This window comes from Apodemus sylvaticus, chromosome 10 (assembly GCF_947179515.1).
Source record: "Apodemus sylvaticus chromosome 10, mApoSyl1.1, whole genome shotgun sequence".
In the NCBI taxonomy this organism is placed as follows: domain Eukaryota; kingdom Metazoa; phylum Chordata; class Mammalia; order Rodentia; family Muridae; genus Apodemus; species Apodemus sylvaticus.
This window is the reverse complement of record NC_067481.1, coordinates 25,916,784-25,937,433: the sequence shown is the minus strand read 5'-3', so window position 1 is coordinate 25,937,433 and position 20,650 is coordinate 25,916,784. Positions and strand designations below refer to the sequence as shown.

Below are 20,650 nucleotides of genomic sequence, written 5' to 3'. Positions count from 1 at the left end.
TTGCAGAGCTGTTTCACAACTAACTGTCTCATTTTCTCAAAAACGATGTTTATTTTTATCCAAAGTCAAAGTTATGGTGTGGGGACAAACCTGGGCGTTTGCGCATGCTTGACAACTGCTTGACCACTGAACACATCCCCCGCTCCCCCAAAATTGCCCCAGTGGTGTGTGCTGCTAACCCCAACTACTGGGGAGGCTGAGACTGGAGGATTAACCCTTTTTTAAAAAAGATCAATTTATTTTATGTGAGTACACACCTGAAGAAGGCATCGGATCCCATTACAGATGCTTGTGTGCCACCATGTAGTTGCTGAGAATTGAACTTGTGACCTCTAGAAGAGCAGTCAGTGCTCCAGTCCAAAACCTGGGTCTCAGTGGAAAAACAAGTGTTCCTAATCACTGATTCATCTCTCTAACCCTGCCTTTTATTTTTAAAGAGTTTATTTTATGTATGTATGTATGTATGTATGATGTATGCATGCATGTATGTATACCACATAATTATGTGTATGTGTACCATATACATGGCTGGTGCTGGAAAAAGCCAGAAGAAGGTGTTGGATTCCCTGGAACTGGAGCTAGAGGCAGGTGTGAACCACCATGTGAGTCTGGGATCTGATCCTGGTCCTCTGTGAGAGCTCTTAATGGATGAGCTATCTTCCAGCCCTTCTAGGCATGGTCCCTATTTTTATTTAACAAGCCCAGGCTCATTTGAAACTTTGCTATGTAACCAGGTATTTTTTTCTTTAAGATTAATTTATTTATGTATTTTATGTATATGTGGTTTTTTATACAATATATTCTTTATTTACATTTCAAATGATTTCCCCTTTCCTGGATCCCCCCTCCCCGAAAGTCCCATAAGCCCTCTTCCCTCCCCCTGCTCCCCCATCCACCCTTTCCCACTTCCATGTTCTGGTATTCCCCTACACTGCTGCACTGAGCCTTTCCAGAACCCGGGAACATTCCTTCCTTCTTCTTGGACATCATTTGATATGTGGATTGTGTCTTGGGTATTCCAAGCTTCTAGGCTAATATCCGCTTATCAGTGAGTGCATAACCATGAGTGTTCTTTTGTGACTGGGTTACCTCACTTAGGATGATGTTCTCCAGCTCCATCCATTTAAGAATTTCATGAATTCATTGTTTCTAATGGCTGAATAGTAATCCATTGTGTAGTATATGCGTGTTTTACCTATGTGTACATCTGCACACTGGAAGAGAGCATTGGTTTCCATGGGACTACAGTTACAGATGGTTGTAAGCCATCATGTGGGTGCTGTGAATTGAACCCAGGACCTCTAGAAGATCAACAGTGCTTTTAATGACTGAGGCTTCTCTCTTTAGTCCTGCCAGGCAGATTTTAAACTTTTTTCTTGTCTTAGTCTCCTGAGTATTATAGATATAAACTACTATGCCCAGATTTAATTTTTTGTTATTTCAGAGGTAACAAGGGTGTCAGTGGGTGTGTGTGTTGGGGGGGTGCGGCTGGAGAGATGGCTCAGTGACTAAGAGCACTGATTGCTCTTCTGAAGGTCCTGAGTTCAATTCCCAGCAACCACATGGTGGCTCACAATCATCTGTAATGGGAACTGTTGTCCTCTTCTGGTGTGCCTATACTCATATACATAAAATAAATATATTTTAAGGGCTAATTGACTGTCTCACTAGAGGGTGGTGCTCAGTAAAGAGCAGGGACTGACTGCCATTGCTATGGGGAAGTTACCCAGAGTCTGAGTCTCTCATCCCCAGGCTTGTGACAGGCTATCTGCCTGTCTGCATCCAAACCGCAGGCCTGAAGGGAAAGCTGAAATGCATGAAGGCAGCACAGCTTTTGGAATATATGTGGCCAAGGAGCACTTGAAAAAGAAAGCCCAGGGCTCATAGATTTCCCGTCTGGGGAATCCTGTGCAGAATCAGCAGGTGGGGCTGGGGTAGTTAAGAGGTGCCACTTACTCAGCAGCCCTCGGGCCTTTCTGTCTACTGGGTACCACAAACTATTTCAAGAAGCTTCTGGCTCAGAAAAGGAGCAGAAGTAGAGAGGGTTTAGTTCAGACTTCAAATAGGAAGAAGATTGATCTTAGGTAAGAAAGACACACCCAGAAGCAACCAACCCTCTTCTCAGCACCCTTAGTAAATTGAGTTTGGCAGTTATACTGTGTACTCATTGCCATGACCCACTTGGGTTGAGGCAGGATAATGATAGCCAGTTCCCAAGGCAATATTGGCCACCCACAATCCTTTGAAACTACACTTACAGGGGATAGGATGTTCTCTAGCTTCATAAAGGTATCTGAATGCGTATCTGCATGCAGTCTCACACATGTACACACACAGATAATCTTTTTGCTACTAGGAGACAGCATCTCACTATGTCACGCTGGCTGCCTTAGAACTATGTAGATCAGGCTGGAGTTGAACTCATAGATTTGTCTGTCTCTGCCTCCTGAATTCAGGGATTAAAGGTATGCACTTACCATATGCAGCAAGAGAAGATTTAACTTATATATATATATATAAGCATTTTGCCTTCAAGTATGTCTGTGCACCTGGTGCCCAGAGGGCATCTAAGCCCCTGAGAACTGAGTTATAGTGAGCCACCATTCGGATGCTGGGAATTCAACCCAGGTCCTCTGAAACTAACAGCCATCTCTCCATCCCCAAGTCTTAAAAAAACCCTACATTTGGCATCATAGCACTCCAGATGCCAAAATCTCAAGATCAACCCTGCGATGTAGTAGGTCCTGTATCGCACTACTAACACTAAAACATTATGATCTTAGTGTGTTATCTTATTGTGTATGGTGTGTTACTGCAGGCATACTCATGGATTATCTCCTTCCACCATGGCATCTAGCTGAACTCAGGCTGTCGGTTTAATGTAGGAAGTGCCTTTACCCTACTGAGACATCTTGTCCTAACACAAAAAGCAATCGTCAAAGGTGTAAAGTGATTACTGCAGAAGACTATAAGTGATCTTGGGATTGGATTTCAAATATACGCATATTCAGTACACACAGATTCTGGGGGGCAACTGGGAAGCTGACCAGGTTCTTAGCTCCTGTGTTCTCAGCTGTGAAATGGGATTAAACTGTTACCTTCATTACAACATGTAGTCTGAGAAGTGCCTGTTTCAGGCCTGACATGACATGTATAATCAAAAGTTTAAACTGGAATGATTATATGTGGGAGGAACAGTTGAGTCTTTTGATTTAGGAGTGCATAAAATGCAAAGTGAGTGCAAAAATTAGCCATACTGATAATGCCTACATACTGACCAATCCTGTTGTCATTGTTTCATTATACTTAAGGTTAAGAGGCTAGTCAGAGATGGGCTCAGCACACACGTTTGATCCGAGCACTTGAGAGACTGAGGCAGGTAGATCTCAGTATTCAAGGCCAGCCTGGTCTACAAAGTGAGTTCCAGTGTACAGAGAGAGTAGGAAAATATAAAACTGCATTAGCAAGCCTACATGATAGTGGGGAAAGCCAACAACCAATGAGTAAACAAGATACATTTAGATGGTGCTTGGAAAGCAGCAGCTACCACAAAACAGCTGCGATGCAGGTGGAGTCTGCAGGGTGGCCCCACATTCTGGCTCTGTGACCTTAGTCTATCAACCTTAGTCTGCTCTTTATACTAAGAGGTTGAGACTGGAAGGTTGCTGTGACAGTTAGGTTGTTTTTCACTTCAGGTTGAGTGAGGACCATTCAAGTGACTGACATATTGTAGTCAAAAACTTCCTGGATAGCAGTCTGAACTGGAAACACCTGGTTTTTGGCCAATGGTTGTGGCTTGTAACAAGTTGCTCTCATACAGTAATCTTCACAGTCATAAGACACAACTGCTCTTCCTGCACACAATCACTCCAATCCCTACTTCTGTTTATGACATATGGAGACAGTGGTATAACTTGTAAGCGGACAGGCTGGGTGTCAGGGATTCCTTATGGAGTATGCAGTAAGTAGGGCCACATGTAAGTTACTTTAAGAGAGGACAGTTAAGTCAACAGGTGTCACTGTGCAAGTCAAAGGAGAAAAGATCCAGCTTAAACACAAGATTCAGCAAAGAAAGGGAAAGAGAAGCTGGTCATTGTTGCAGGATAAGTGAACAGGAAGTCTGGGTGGGCTACTGGTAGACACTGGAGTCTTAGAGGATAACCTCCCCACATCCTCAGTTTCCAGCAGGCCTCCCTCCTGCTTAGGAGTTAAGAGCCACCTTGTCTTTGCTTCACTGAGGGTAGTTCTTCATCTGTGTCACTAATGCCACTTAGTCCCTTTATATACTTGCATACGCACACACACATATATACACACAATCCCCAGCTTCTTCCAAACCACTCACTTCACTGACCCAGCAGTGACATCTGAAACAAAGAACAAAGCAGCAAAATGTTGAAAATAAAAAATAAAGCGGACTTTATTCAGAAGATAAAGGTGGTGGTATCAGTTTTGGTTAATAAAGTTGGGCTCAAGTGTGTTAACAGGTCTTTAATGCCTTCACAGACTGGCATGCCAAAGGCATTCTGAATGCCAATTACAGATTGATGCTATCAAAGCTGATGGAATTTGGACTTCTTTCTAAAGTCAGACTACACACATCTTAAAATAGTAAGAGCAAGGAGACTGCTTGGTTCTGAACATTAGAACACCATACTGAGCAAGTCCCTCCACTTCTCCAGACCCTAAGGCAGGATCACAGTTGCCTTCAACATTTCAACAGAGAGGGAAGACTGGGGAGAGAGGGGTAACTGAAAAAAAAAAAAATGAAAAGCAAAATTAACCAATGTAATTGGTGCAGGCAGCTGCCACTTGTGGCAAACCCAAGTCTACTCGATGCCCATTTTCTTCACATTTGCACTGACATCTTCCCAAGCAGACGGTAACTACATTCTTGAAGGAATGTGCCAAGACTTAGGGTGAGGAAGGCCCAGACAGTGAGTGGACAGAATGCATTTGCATTCAGTTGCCTTAAGTGGTACCAACTGATTAAGGACAGACACCCAAATCATAGAAAACAGTAGCTGAAGGTAACTAAAAGGGGATTAAAATGCATAACCAGTGCAGAATAGAACAGCAAGGCACCAAGACCACAATCCAATCAGCCCATTTCCTCCTCTCCAGCACTGAATGCATCTGGGAGAAAGGATTAGTAACAGCACTTGTCAACTGCTTCCCTGGAACAAAACATGACAAAACACACACAGGTCTTGTTTTCAACATGGTTCTCGGTGTACTTTATTCCCCTGCTGTCTCGCTAAGCAGCCCACACAGGACAGAAATGGGTAGCACTGAGGAATGATCAGATTGTTTTTTCCTTTCCCCCCATATTTCTGCCCCCTTCCCTAAGCCTTGTTCCAACCCTATCTAGTATCAGGAATGGTCAGTAAATCTGAAAAAACAGCTAAGATGAAAACAAGGCCTTCAGAGGCCTGGGCCCTCCTCTCACTCGGGCTTGGACTCCTGGTGATTGCTCTGCTCCCAACGGAGCATCCCCTTCAAATACTTTTTTGTACACTGGTTCACAGATCAGATCGGCACTTTGACTCTGAACCTGGCACCAAAAGGCACAATATCTGATACCCTGTAAAGAGCTACTACAGATGCTGCATATGGACAGGCAAACGGAGCCAGTCCCACTTAGGAACGGCCTCAGACAGGGAGGGGAGATGAAAGGAGCACGGGGGAAAACCTAAGCCAATCCTTTTACTACAATGGAAATGGAAGTGGGAATGAGGGTCTTGTGTTTCTTCCACACTACCAAGAAGCAATAAATAGCTTCCTTGGTGTCTATTTTTTTTTTAAAGCAGCATATTCAAACCGCCAGCAAATCTCCTAATGTCTGCACAAAGCCAAGAGGGCCAGCTTACTGAAACGCTTTCTTATTGCTGAAAGACTCTAAAATTCAGGGTGCCTCGTTCCCTCGTAAAAGGGAAAATAATTCTGATTTATTATAATCACAGCACACCACACTTTAAAAAAAATACTAAAGTGTGTGAGCAGGGGAATATTTGACACCATTTTACTAATCTTCAACTTCAGTGGAAAAATAGAGCCTCTTTCCTGGTGCCATTTTCATCACAACAGCTGTGTTTAGTGTGTGTGTACACTGTGTACACAGATATACACACACACATTGTCTTAGTGGTTAGTTGGTTTTGAAGTGCAGCAAGAGATCAATACCGCATTGCAGTCAATCAAAGAAAAGAACAGAAGGCCAAGCAGTTTCCAAATGGTTATTTTATCAGATCGTTCAACATTAAATTTTCGTCATTTGCAATTCAAAATAGTTACCTGAAGTTTGCGGCTTTGAGTGTATTTACTTTTATTGTACATTTGTTTTCTAAACTCTTTGGCACAGTTTTCTGGGGGCATTCCGACTGCCACGATACAAGTCAGGAGAGAGCTTGTTTGTAATGCCAATTTTAAGCATTTAAATTTTGGTTTGGGTTGTGGCTTTTTCTGTCTTTGAAGTCTGCATTTTATTGTAACAACTGTACTTTTATTTTTCTATATCCTCTAACTCCAGAGTTTTCTTTTCTCCCCCCTCCCCCCATAGCTACATTCACAGCTGAACCATAGTATCAGGAAAGGCGCCTTGATGAAAAGATCAGGACAGGAGCTCTGACCATTCGTCAGTGTTTTCCCTAGAATAATTAAAATGAAACCAAACCAAACCTAAACAGCATCTTTCCTCATTTAAAAAAAAAAAAAAAAGTCTCTTGTGCTGCATCAGTAGCCAGAACTTCAGTTAGTTTATGAAATGCAACATCAAACCCCTTTGTTTTCTGGGAAAAAGAAACTGCCAATGACTTGAAGTTGAGAATGTGGGTACCGCCTCACTCACACACACTCATTCTCAGACTGTGAAATCCCCCACGCGCCTTCTCAAGGGCACAGACAGTACCAAGTGCAACGGTACAGTGAAGGTGGGCTCAAGACCCGGGCTCCATCTTTCTCCTCAGTAGCAGGGGCCAGGCTCCCTTTCACAACACAGCCCCACAGGTGAACCCAGGTCCTCCTCTCCCAAATCAGTCACCCATTCGGCACCGGCCAAAACAGGAAAGCTAGTTCTAGCCTTCCCTGGGAAGAGACAGCTTTTTTTGTTTTTAATAAGTAAGTAAATCCATTGTTTCTCTGTTCCAAGATGGCTGATGTTATATTGTCTACAAAGTCAGTGCTTGCTTAGCTCACTAACAGCTGCTGCTGTTGGCTGTGGCAGGATTTTCAGTGTGGTGTTTTTCAAGCCTCACTCACTCATCCTCTCATTCCCAAACATTCAGCATCCGTGCACACTCCTCACTTCCGGGTTTTTTCAAAAGATTGGAGATTTCCAGTGGGGGTCTCAGGTCATCATCCCAATGGTACCAGATCTAAAAACAAAAGGAGTACGAAGAGATCAATTCTGAGGTCATATGTATCCCCAACTCCTACAACCAAGTAGCCCAAAGTTAAAGTGGGGATCTATCAATTCTTAATGGTATACCTGCTACCATACACACGCATACACTGTAGCTCAGTGGTAAAAGTGCTTACTTGAATTTGTGATGTCCTAAGTTCAATTTCCAGCAAACCAAGCAAATAAATGGTCAGTCAAGGCCATACATACATGGAGGTACACGACTCAGCACTCAGGAGGGAAAGACAAAGGCAGGTGGATCTCTGAGTTTGAGGACAGTCTACAAAGCAGTAATTAGACTAGCAGACTACAAAAAAAACCATCCACCCCGCCATAGGTTTGGTTCCTAGCACAAACAAAAGGACATGGTGAAGTGAGTAGAAACAGAAAAATATGGGAACATTTTATTAGGTTCCAAAGTATTTTCAGTGTTATGGGCAGTTGAGTTGAGTTCTGTTGTCATTCAACACAAGGACTCCTATATCTGGCTTAGAAAAGACTAAGGCTGCTTGCTCAGACACAGGTACAAAAAAGTATGCAGCCAAAATACCAGTAGGCAACTACTACTAGAAATCCTATAGAACATGAACCCTCACGAGATCTGAGAATGAAGACAAGAGCTTACCAAGCTTGGTTCTTCAGTTTCCTCAGTTCCTTTGTTGCCCACGTGGCAAGGGTCTTTGCTTTGTTAGTCTTCGATCTCCGCCCTTCGGTTAATAGTTCATGGATCATCGGCCTAGCTTCTACTAATTTCAGTACATCCTTCCCAAATGCTGTACACAAGTCCCTGTGCAAAACAGACACCCAAGAATGATTTCCTGGCCACATCAGGCTGTGGCAACTATATGTATCTTAGCATTTATCTGCTTCTTAAAATTGTCAGAGATTTCTGGAATCAACTGAGCTAAAGACTCACCCAAGGTTAATAGTTCACTAAGTGTGATGGCATGACACTGTAATGTCAGTAACCAAGGAAGAAGCAGGCACCAGGCTCCAAAAATATGAAAACAAACAAAAACTAGGCAGTAGTGGCACACGCCTTTAATCCCAGCACTTGGGTGGCAGAATCAGGCAGATTCCTGAGTTCGAGGCCAGCCTGGTATACAGAGTGAGTTCCAGGACAGCCAGGGCTACACAGAGAAACCTGGTATCAAAAACCAAAAAGGAATAAGCTGACACTGATCACTGAGTCCGATGCCAACAGAGACCACACAGCAAGGCCTTTTCAAACACGAAGAAAAGGGAAACTGCACCAGGCCTTTGAGATTGAAGCTATGTCCCAATAAGACGCCGCAGGATCTCAGAAGAGCTACATGGTGGCTCAGGCTCGGTGGTAAAGCTGTCTGCTGTCAAATCCCCAGGACCCACATGATACAGAAAGAAGTGAATTGGGGCTGGAGAGAAGGCTCAGCGGTTAAGAGCACTGACTGCTCTTCTGAAGGTCCTGAGTTCAAATCCCAGCAACCACATGGTGGCTCACAACCATCTGTAACAAGATCTGATGCCCTCTTCTGGAGTGTCTGAAGACAGCTACAGTGTACATACATATAATAAATAAATAAATCTTTAAAAAAAAGAAAGAAAAAGAAAGAAGTGAATCCCTAAAGCTGTCCTCTGACTACCATACACTTACGCACAAGTGATAAATAATTTTAAAAAGTTGTTAAAAAGCCCTATAAGACACTCCAACAAAAACAATGTTAGTTCTAGGGTCTGGAACAAATCATTACATGTGAGAAATCAACACACTGTAAGGATTCTGAGGGCCCTGACACTCCTTCCTGATAGAAGACCATAGTACGGAAGCTCTGAGTTTCCACCAACATTATAAAACAAAAATTCCTGTGTCAAGGAAGTGGGATGTTGCCATTTGCACCCCTAAAATGTTCCCACACATTTCTCTGTGGAGAAAGGAATAACTTACCCTATCAGTCCAGCAGCGCAGGCTACCACTCCATCCGTATGATCTTCATCTCCAGCAATGTGATCAATAAAAGACAAAATAAATTCTACTCTGGGTTGTACCAGCATTACATCCGCTATAAAGGAAAGAGAAGTCTGATTAAACTGTGCCATGTCAGACAGGACTCTGCATCTTTTCAATATGGCCCTGCCATTCTACCTCAATGAGAAGGTTCCAGTTGGAACCACTAAACATCATGGTAATAAAAGTTATTCTTTAGTTTAGAAGGATATCCTTCAAATGCAGAGGAGATAATGGTACTGACACTTCTGCCCTTTCCCTGGCATCATTAGATCCCAAAGAAAGCAAGCTAGAAGTGTGGTTCAGGTAGAGATTTGCTACCACACCATTTAGCACCGAGTTTGATCCCCCGCAACTCTGCCCTCATAAGAAAAAAAGCATAGAAAAGTTGAAGAAATACCAATGTCTATATATCACCTCCCCAAAACCACTCTCTTTATTAGGGCAATTCTTCTCTCTCCACACATGGAGCAGGTCCACCAGTGAGCTACAAAGGTAAGATGCAGCTCACTCGCCCTGTGCACCCTGGTCAGTGGGTTTTAGAAGATGGGCTATATACTCAACGGTGTACGTTTTCCTGATCTCCCTTTAATCCCTGGACGATTCCTGTATAAGCTTCCAAGCAGCTTTCTCTTAGCTCATTCAGATAATCCACCATGTCAAAGTCTGACTGGAAGAGAAAAGAACAAAACCTCCGTCATATTGGCCATTTTAAGAGGTATACCTATGAAGTCTTATCAGACTCCTATTGAAGGTGGTCTTTAAAGATCATTAGGAATGTTACATGCTTACCTTGTCCACCTGGGCTTGGGAAGCCTGCTGCAGAGTATTCAATACAACCTCTAAGTATTTTTTAAACTCTCCACCAATGGCAAGGGCAATATCACCAAACACAGACAGAATCTGTGGCTTCACAGACCTGTGGACATTCTCATTCTAACAAGGAAAAAAGAAAAAGAAAACTTAGAAACTCCAAATCTTGTCTGGCCTGAAGATGCAAGGAACTTAAAAGAAAAAAAAATTAATGAGTTACTGTCGGATAGAGAAATCATGTATTTTACTTTACCATTTCCTCCAAGTAGAACACATTCCTTTAACTAACTTTGTAACTTTGGAAGAGTCCACGAAAATAAATAATTCTATTCTTCATAAGCTAGCAGAGAATTCTAGGAACCTACAGCTCCTTGCCGCAGACCTTAACTTTCTTTCTTCTCACTGATCAGTCCTGCACAGCCTGGCTGATTAGACTGCAGATGCTCACCCCCAAGTTCTCCAGGAGCAGCTGCATCACCTCATCACAGAAAGGCAGGATGTTAGACTGTAGGGCCCGGCACAAGTCTCCAACTAAGCCAACAGCTGCCAAGCATACCTGCGAAGAACCCAGGAAGTGATCATTCAAACAGAAGAGGACGCCAGTATGATTATTTAGTCAATGTCTCTCACAATTACATGAACCAGAATCAAAGAAGAAAACGTCCAATAAATAAAACATGAAACAACCTTCCCTTGTGGAGATTATGCAGCTTTAACCAGATTCAGCGAGAGCAGTAGCGTTGTGAGTGCCATAGGAAAGGATGATGGTGGCAGAACATGGAAACAATGCTGCTGTAGGGCAGTGCTCACATAACTTGGCAGCTGCCCTGTAATTAGGACCATTCAGGCAGTCATCTTGTAATCTCTACCTGGCAGATCCAATATCCTGCTTTTCAGACTACCTCCAGTGCAGACAGTAAGGCTACAAATAATGCAAAAGGAGAAACCACTTGGCTTTGGAAACCTGACTTTGTCTGTACTCTTCTACTCTGTATTAGTGGCAGTACATGATTTTGAGGTGTGGGATACAGCTCAGTGTTTAAATTTGTGTCTAGTATTACAGGCAGCAGGCTCCAAAAATATGAAAACAAACAAAAGCCAGGCAGTGATGGCAAACACCTTTAATCCTAGCACTTGGGAGGCAGAGGCAGGCTGATTTCTGAGTTCCAGGCCAGCCTGGTCTACAGAGTGAGTTCCAGAACAACCAGGGCTGGCTATACAGAGAAACCCTGTCTCGAAAAACCAAAAACAAAAACCAAAGTAATAATAATAATAATAATAATAATAATAATAATAATAAATTAATTAATTAAAAAAAAAAACCCAAACCCAAACCCAAAAAACCAAAAACCAGATATTGTTTTGAAGAGCATATTCTACCTGGTATTCAGCATAATTTTTCAATCCAATGCCCAGGAATGGTTTAAAGGCCTCCATGTACTTGAGGAATTCACCACCCAACACTGTCAACGGAACAAACACAGGATATAACGTGAGAAAAAGAATTCAGAGTCACTGCTCACAAAGTTAGCAGAATATGTGTGTGTTAATTAGTATTTCCATAGTGAAGGCATTCAAATTCTCATGTTAGCCAAGTTTTGTAACTGCCAGAGGGGCCAAATTCATATGCCTTAAAGAGAATGATACGCCTCAGAACAGTCCAAAGTAGCATGGATGTCAAGGAAAGGATATCCGAGAGAGCCAGCCACACTGTTTCATGTCCCCCTCTCCACTGGAAGTCAGTCTCAAAACAAGGTCTTTTACTCAACTGCAGCAAGGATGTAACAAGCCACAGGCAGGAACAGTAGCAGCAAGGCAGGGGTGCTCCGTAGTCTAGTACTTGCTAAGGCAGGCAAGGCTTTGGGTTCAATCCCCAGCAGAGAGAATGGAGAAGGGAAGACAGCATAGTCCACAGCAGCAGGACAGGGACTCACTCACGCCACCCACCACTCCAGGGTTGTGTGTTTGTGTGTAAACATGTGTGCAGGGGCCCATAGAGGCATGTGTAAGCCTTGCATATGGGTGCTGGGACTCAAACTCTGGTTCTCTACAAGAGCAGCAAGCAATCTTAACCATTCAAGACATGTTTCTATCCCACACTTTTGTTATTTTGAGGCCTCATTCCATAGCTGAGGTACCACAACTCAAAATCTTGTCTTGGCTTCCCAAGCACTAAAATTACAGATGTCTGCTTATTCTTCCCTTCCACAACATTCATGTATTCCATGATGTGGGACCATGTAAGGCAGTCTGTGGCCTGGTTGAGCGAGGCTTCCTCCATAAACCCAGTAGAATATTCTACAAGGAATGGAACCAGTGAGCCATGCTCCCAGATACACAGGCTCCTGACACATACATACATACTCCTGACTCCTCAACTCCATAATCCTGGGGTCATCAGTCACACTTAGGATCAGGCCCCTAGTGTTCTAGTTGGACTCTACCCCCACAGTCACCCGGCTACAGCCATGTTTTCCCTGCCCCACAGTTACCTGGCAATAGCCAGGCAATCCAGCCCACTATAAAAGGGGCTGCCAGGCCCCTCCCAGCTCTCTTGCCTTTTTTCTCTTGCCCTTAAGCTCTTGTCCCCCTTCCCTTCCTCCCCATTCTTCTCCCCTCTTTCCACGTGGTCATGGCCAGCTCTTACCCTTCTATCTTCTCTCTCTCTTTTCTTTCCCTACTTCTCTATAATAAAGCTTTGAAACTATGAGCTGCCGCTTCTTACCAAAATTGGCTGTGTAGGAGCAGTGGAGCAGGCCTCAGTGTCTCCAGCCGCCAGAAAGGACCAAAGACTTTTTGAAGCCAGGCTTCCTCTACAGGTACACGCCTGCGCCAGAACGGCCTGGCCTTCTGAGCAAGGATGCTTCCCGCTGGCCAGGCAGGCTCCCCTCTGCAGGTACACATAGGCACCTGCCACCCCTACATGAGTCTGTGGGTCCCTACACCATGCTGGCCTTGAACTTACTGTGTAGCCCAGTGTGGCAGAGGGTGATCCTGAGTTCCTGTTACCACTACCCGAGAACTGGGCTAACACCCAACTCTAGAGCTTCCTGCTCACTAAGCAAATACTCTGCCAGCTGAACTAAATCTCAGCATCTCTTTTTTCTCTTTAACTTTCCTCAGAAGGGACTCACCATGTATCATATGCCTCAAACTCACAATTCTGCTGACTGCTTCTAAAGTGTAAAACTACAGCATGTAATTACCCCTAGTTGTGGAAACAGGCTCTTTATTCCAGAAATACAACTGGTTCTCAGAAAAGTGGTCCCTAAATAACAGCCTTAGTATTAGTTGCCCGATGAAGCATTCCAGAGTTACAATGTGTTCTTTTAATGTTTCAGATGCCCTTAATCAAAGCAATTCTGTAAGGTCAGACAAGTAAAATAATAATGATGACAATGATGATGATGATAATAATAATAATAATATCATCATCATAATAATTAATTACTAAGATTTAGGTTCATCCATATCACACCAAGCCCCTATGATCAATCAGCCCAAATCCAAGCATTATAATCCATACCCAAAAGTATCAAAGGCAGGAATGAAACGGGAATCTTCTGTTTCCTCAGCCCTCAACAAGAGGAGGCTTTAAAAAAGCAAGTTGTTGTTCAAGGGGAAAAGAAACCTGATAGCACCTTTGATGGGCACTGAATGCCTGTGGAGGCTACCAAGGAAGGCCACAATATAATTTACATGTATCAATCTATTACCTCTCTGCCTTGCACTGAGAAGATACAGCCCTGTTCTAGACTGTGCACTGACCTTCCACCAATGTGCTAACTGCCATCAGGGCATCTTCTTGCACTCCCCCTGACCCAGCTGTGCTTTGGAACATCCGTAGCAGGGAGGCCATGACCACATCGGAGATCTGCAGAGCATCTTGGTGCTGCACTTTGCGGAGAACATTCTGTAAAATGAACAAGAGTTGGGATCATTGAAAATCTTCAATCAGAACACTTTATCATTTCTCTAAAAATAAAATAAAAAAGTAAGTCCCTCACTTATGTTTTTATGAAAATGCAAATAACACTTTCAGCAAGACTTTTACACATCAAATCACCTGCAATCCAACATTAACTGTAATGATCTCTTCTATTCAATTCACTGTGCTTGTCTGACAAGCCTCTACATCAACTCCTTCCAATTCCATATACTTTACACAAACTGTTCTTGAGTTTGCATCATCTAAAGTAACAGGATCATCCCTATCTTTAGTTTGATGAGGAAGCTGTAACATCACGCTTTAAAATATGACATCTGAGCCAGATGATAGTGGTGCATGCCTTTAATCCCAGCATTCAGGAAAAGGCTCATAGGTAAGTCAACAGCTGAGTGTCACTGAATAATAACACCCAGGATCTACTTATGTCTCAGAAGTCCCCACGTTCTCCTTTTGCTGATAGAAAAGGAATAAGCAAAAAGTGACATTTTATTTCAAATTTCCCAGTTACTATTTAAAAAAGGATTGTTCTGAATAAAAGGCATTATCAATGCCACATTAGCGAATGTCTCAAAAGATGACCAAGTTTAAGCCTTCTGACCTGTTTTACAACCTTATCCCCCAGTGCCATACTTTTAACTAAATAAGCCATATGAGACCCAGCTACACCCTGACATAAATGAGTAAAAGCTGCCACACAGGAAAGGTATACAGCTAGAAGAAAGTATTCTGGGGCATTTCCATCTCCACAAACGACAAACTAGTTCTTTCCGGATGGCTAAAAAGTAATTTCCCTTCAGTCAGAGAACAGCCCCTAGTCAGAATATCTATTTCAGAGCTGTGTGCCCATGAATCTGTAATGATAATAAAATGATTGTCTTCTTCTATGGTACTGAGGAGGTTAAGGATGAGAAAAGGCTCTTTTTTCTAGAGGACCTGGCTTCAATTTCCAGCACCTACAAGATAGCTTACAACCATTTGTAACTCCAGTGTGAAAAGACTCAGCATCCTTTTCTGGCTTCTTGGGCACTCCACAGACATGGGGCACAGACATACATGTAGGCAAAACATCCATACACATTAAAAAAAAAAGGGAGAAAGATGATGCCATCTTACCTGAAGAGTTGCACAGAGTAGAGACTGGAGATCATTGAACTGGATTCTGTCCGATGTGCTCTGGATATGAGACTGAAGGAAAAGAAGAAAGAGTGCTTTAATGAAACTTCCACTGCTGCAATTCCCAAATGCACGAGCTGAGCCTCTGCAATTCTAACAGTGAACAGTACAACCAGAAAGCAGGTGAGCAGGATAGACAGTGTGCTCGCTGCAAGCTTTTTGGCTTTGGGTGCAGGTGATTGAACCTACAACCTTGGCCAATGGCAAAGCACTTGTGTGTGTATCAGAAGCTTTGCCACCTTGCCCAGGACACCACACTCTGCAGTCTCACCTCCATCTGAAGCACCTGCTGCAACCGCTCCATAATGACCAGGGTGGTCTTCTGCACCGCAGGGTAACAATCCTTGGCACTGTTTTTTACAATTTCCATTAGAGATTCATATGCAGAACTTCTCAGGTTATTCTGGTGACCATCAGGTCTGCAAGCATACAATGCAAAACTCTTAAGGCCTCAACCAAGAAGGGTTAGAGGAGTTCGTAAAGTAGACAATATTTTCCCAAAAAAACAAAACCAGAGGTTGGGGATGTAGTTCAGAGGGAGAGATACTGCTTATCACAAACAACTATAAAATAAGATGCAGAAATGGTTAGCAGTTGGGTGTGGTGGCACACAACTTCAACCCCTTCGGGACCAGTCTGAGTTCCAATACAGCTACACAGAGGAACACTATCTCAAAAAAACAAAAACCAACCAACAAAGCAAACAAACCAAAATCATGGGAACTAGCTCTAGTTTAGAGATGCTTATTGTGCAGACTTGGTGACCCAAAGGTGACAAAACAGAATGAACTCCACACACTGCCCCCCCACCTTCATGTCTACACCACGACAGACAAGTCTATTCGGCCACTTCTCCCCTTCCCTGTCCCTGTCCGTCCATCCGTCCTCCCTCCCCCCTAAGCAAAACCTCCCATCAGTTCTAAAGAGAGCCCAGTCTTCCTTTCTTTGGTCCCACTATCTTTACAGCCAACAGGAGTGAGGGAGTGAGTTGTGTATCACTGGCTTCAATGATTATCGTTACCTGTCGGTGGTCTCCAGTAGCTTCTGAACTATAAGTTCAAAGGAAGAAGACAAACAATAGGTGGCTGGTTCTTCTTGATCATCAGCTACATCTGCAGCTTCATAAGCAGCTTCAGCCAGACTGGAAAAAGCCTGGAATGGAGAGTGATGTAAGATTAGTCCTAACTCCACTGCAGAATTCTCCCCATGCTCCTTTTGAAGATCAGCCAGTGGTGGCACATGCCTTTAAACCCAACACCTTGGGAGGCAGAGGCAGGTGGACCTCTGAGTTTTGGGGGGCTGCCTAGTCAACAGAGCTAGCTCCATTTTAAAGAAAATACGTCGCTGAGAAAAGTAGTTTCATTTCTCAGCACCCACATCAGGTGGTCCACAACTGGTTCTAACTCCAGCTTCAGGATATCTGATACTCTCTCTGGAGGGAAAAACAGTATCTACTTCCCTTAACAGGTTCTTGTGACAACTCCTAAAGCAATGCGGTCTACCAGGGAAGCCACAAGAGATTCCATGCCTGACAATCCATTAACTGACTAGTATTATAATTCTATGTGGATGTAGCTGTGTTAATAAATTATTAAAACATGTATACAGAAACATATGTACTCAATTTCTGGGCCACATAGTGAGACCCAGTCTCAAAATAAATAATGATGATAATAGTGAAAATATAAATATGAGCGAGCACTTGCTATCCTGTAGAGTATCCAGGTTTAGTCCCCAGCACCCAAGTTGGCTTACAACTACACACAACTCCAGTTACAGGAAGGTGGACCACTGCAAGCACCAGAGCCAGATACAAGATATATATATAAATATATACAGACAAAACACGAATATACAGAGAATCTAAGTATCTTTTTAGATAAAGTCATCTGCCCAACTCTCTAAGTGGCAGCATTCTTTTACCCTAACATTTCCTTTCTTTCTACTCTTAAAAAAGGATTTTAGCTGGGTGGTGGAGGCACAGGCAGGCAGAACTCTGAGTTCAAGACCAGTCTACTGTACAAAGTGAGTTCTAAGACAGTCAGGGCTACACAGAGAAACTGTCTCAAATAAACACAGGTGACAGGATTTTAGCCCCACTCCTCCTTTCCCACACTAACTAGCTCCTCAGTAAGTTATAAAGCCTACAGAGACTCAGCACAGAGACTGCCTGCCTACCTCCTTTAGCTTTCATCCCTGTCTTTGTACTTGTTATAATGACAAAACAAAAAACCACCTCCATTTAGGCAAAGCTTTTTCTAAAAGCACCAAAGGAGTAAAGCAGGTGCAGTCACAATGCTGCAGGACTGCTCAACTGCTTGGGAGGCCATCAGAGCACAGATCCCCCTGGCTTCGGAAGTTGACACTCCCTAATCTTAAGGCATTAGGAGACAGAATTCAGAGTATGTCTTTTTTGTTTTTGTTTTTCAAGACAGGGTTTGTCTGTATAGCCGAGGCTGTACTGGAACTCACTCTGTAGACCATGCTGGCCTCGAACTCAGAAATCTGCCTACCTCTGCCTCCCCTCCCAAGTGCTGCGATTAAAGGCATGCACCACCACTGCCCAGCTGCAGAGCAAGTCTTTCAATGAGATAGGTAACTTTTCTCTCCCACACCACTTAATGGCTCAGGACAAGTTCCTGTCTTCATCAGGAAGAAACCCCCCCCTTACCCAGCACACATTTGAAGCCACTCTGGGCTCAGCACTGAGGCCCTCAATCAGACACTGTAAAAGGGGTGCCAAGTAGACATCATTGATGGCAGCTTCAGGCAGCAGCTCACAGATCCTGCCCACAGTCCACGCCGTTGTATCTCGAACAACTACACTGGGGTCTTTCATTAATTCTATTAGGGTGGGCATAGCCTGTAAATAAAGCAAAACAAAAGAAAATTCACAATGACTATAATTCAGAAGAAATACTCATGGACATTGTGGCACATGCCGGTAATTTCGGAATTTGGGGTATGAAAGCAACAAAGGCCACGCTTGGCTATTATATATGTAGCAAGTTTAATGCCAGCCTGGGCTACAAAGACCTCACATGAAATATTAACAACACTTGGTCCCATATAATAGAAGGATTTTAACTCAGACTGAGATATTTTGAAAATAGGTGCTTATAAAACAAAATAATAACAGTGAACAAAACAAAGTATAAAATTGTTCTTTCCCTTCACCAAATCCCAATATAGGATTCAATTACTAAGATTTTGGTAGATACTTTCAAACAGTCTATATGGAACTATTTTTATTCAGGTAAAGACAAGAAAAGTAATCACAGCAACACTTGCTTCTATCCTGACAGACTTACTTCTTTATGCATATATGTCAATTACAATGAGCTCTTTTGTCATTTACATAAGCAAAAAAAAAAATTTCCACAAGACTATAGATGGGGGGGTGGGGGGAAGAGCCTATATACCCAACATTCGGGTAGTGGAAGCAGAAAGATCTGGAGCTCAAGGCCAGCTTCAGGCACACAGCTAATTTAAGGGCAGGCATATAAGACCCTAAACAAACAAGCAACCACAGAGTAAATGGTTGAGCACTGCACAGTGTAATTCCCATTTGCTTCCGGAAGGCTGAGTGAAGACAGAAGATGTTGTGAGCCCCAGAGTTCCGGGATAGTGGACACAGCAGCTTATATTTGTACCTCCAGCACTCACAGGCTAAGGCAGTAGCCGCCAGTTCAATACTACCCTGGGATATATGCTGAGACTGCCCAGTCCAAAATCAACAAGAAATTGCTTACAATGCAGCATTAAAAACAAAACAAAACAAAAAAACTGGTAAGACAATCTTCATAGTAAGAACTCCCTGTCCTATTGTCAAAATTTACAGAAAGCAACTGCTGAGTTCAGTGTTATCAAGTGAAGCCTTTTCTTCTTCTTTTCAACTTTCTCAGTCAAGACTAAAATTTAAAGTTATATATATATTTCACCATTAATGATGAGTAACTATACTGAGAGAGGAAGTGTATCACATAGCACATGATGGTTTCATTATTATCCAGCTAAGGGCGGCACCCTTGACCAATTGACCTGCTAATATCCACAAGAATGTGTGATTTTTTTTTTTTTTTTAGGTCTGTGCTATGTACCATTCAATTATTTGGAAACAATCTGTTATTATTTAAGGGTTGTGATCATATCATGCGTGGACACACACACACTCACACACTTATTCCAATTCAACTCTAAAACTTCCCCAGGGTTACCTGTATGACTAATGGTTTAAGTTGGTTAGGCTCTGGTCCTTCCAATATACTGCCAAAAGCCATCACTGCTGCATCCCGGTATCGCCAGTCAGGGTTCTTGATGTGTTCTTTTATAAAGGGAAGGACGTGCGGCACGATGTCATCTTCACAGCAGGTGGACAGGAGCATGAGGCACACCCCAGCTGCTTTGCAAGGGTTCCAGTCATCGTCGTCATCGTTTTCATCCTGTTGAGAGAATGTGGCACTGAGTAAGCTTTTCTTTCTTTCTTTTCTTTTTTTTTTTGTTGGTTTTTTTGGAGACAGGGTTTCTCTGTCTGTCCTGGAACCCACTCTGTTGACCAGGCTGGCCTCGAACTTGGAAACCCGCCTGCCTCTGCCTCCCAGGTGCAGGGATTAAAGGCGTGCGACACCACTGCCCGGGAGAGTAAGCTTTTCTTACTCCCAATTATCAACAGAGCTTAATGTTCAGGGAATAACAACTGTGACAGTAATGCTTAAGGGCCTGAGGAAAGAAGACTTAGTTTGCTAGTTTGAGACTAGCCAGGTGTACACAGATCCTCTCTCAAATCAAGAGGAGTTGGAAACGTAGCTATGTTGGTACAGTGCTTGCAAAGCTCTGGGACTGGTTTAAAACAATACATAAAGCAGACAAACCCCTATAATCCCAACCCTGGTAGGAGGTGAAAAAAGGAACAAAAGTTCAAGGTCATCCTGCTATATACAGCAAGCTCAAGACAATGCTATGGTACCTGCAACCCTGTCTCAGAAAAAAAAAAAAATCTTTTCAAGAGGAAAAAAATGTATCAAATATATTCAAAAGTAAAGACACTGGGGCTGGAGAGATGGCTTAGCGGGTAAGAGCACTGACTGCTCTTATGGAGGTACTGAGTTCAATTCCCAGCAACCACATGGTGGCTCACAACCAACTGTAATGGGATCCAAAGCCTTCTTCTGGTGTCTGAAGATGGCTACAGTGTACTTATTAATAAACAAACAAATAAACAAATAGTAAAGACATTAAAGATAAGCACAGGGGTCAAGAGCACTGGTTTGTCTTTAATATCCAGCTCCAGATCTGATGCCCTTTCCAGGCCTCTAAGAGTAACACAAATGGT

The 20,650-nt window shown here is 43.1% G+C and overlaps 1 protein-coding gene across 1 annotated transcript in view; it reads right to left on the bottom strand.

Annotated features, from left to right (window-relative positions):
- Nucleotides 1–4,395: 4,395 nt before the first annotated feature.
- Nucleotides 4,396–20,650, bottom strand: part of Kpnb1 (karyopherin subunit beta 1) — a 31,447-nt gene continuing 15,192 nt past the window's right edge. Inside the window, exons 10-22 of the mRNA XM_052194288.1 lie at nucleotides 19,536–19,760; nucleotides 17,990–18,181; nucleotides 16,340–16,470; nucleotides 15,590–15,737; nucleotides 15,259–15,330; nucleotides 13,965–14,109; nucleotides 11,577–11,659; nucleotides 10,645–10,752; nucleotides 10,176–10,319; nucleotides 9,948–10,053; nucleotides 9,324–9,438; nucleotides 8,025–8,186; nucleotides 4,396–7,373 (exon numbers count right to left, since the gene is read on the bottom strand). Coding sequence (XP_052050248.1) covers nucleotide 7,373; nucleotides 8,025–8,186; nucleotides 9,324–9,438; nucleotides 9,948–10,053; nucleotides 10,176–10,319; nucleotides 10,645–10,752; nucleotides 11,577–11,659; nucleotides 13,965–14,109; nucleotides 15,259–15,330; nucleotides 15,590–15,737; nucleotides 16,340–16,470; nucleotides 17,990–18,181; nucleotides 19,536–19,760 — 1,632 coding nt within the window. The 3' untranslated portion in view covers nucleotides 4,396–7,372. The remainder of the gene's footprint in view (nucleotides 7,374–8,024; nucleotides 8,187–9,323; nucleotides 9,439–9,947; nucleotides 10,054–10,175; nucleotides 10,320–10,644; nucleotides 10,753–11,576; nucleotides 11,660–13,964; nucleotides 14,110–15,258; nucleotides 15,331–15,589; nucleotides 15,738–16,339; nucleotides 16,471–17,989; nucleotides 18,182–19,535; nucleotides 19,761–20,650) is intronic.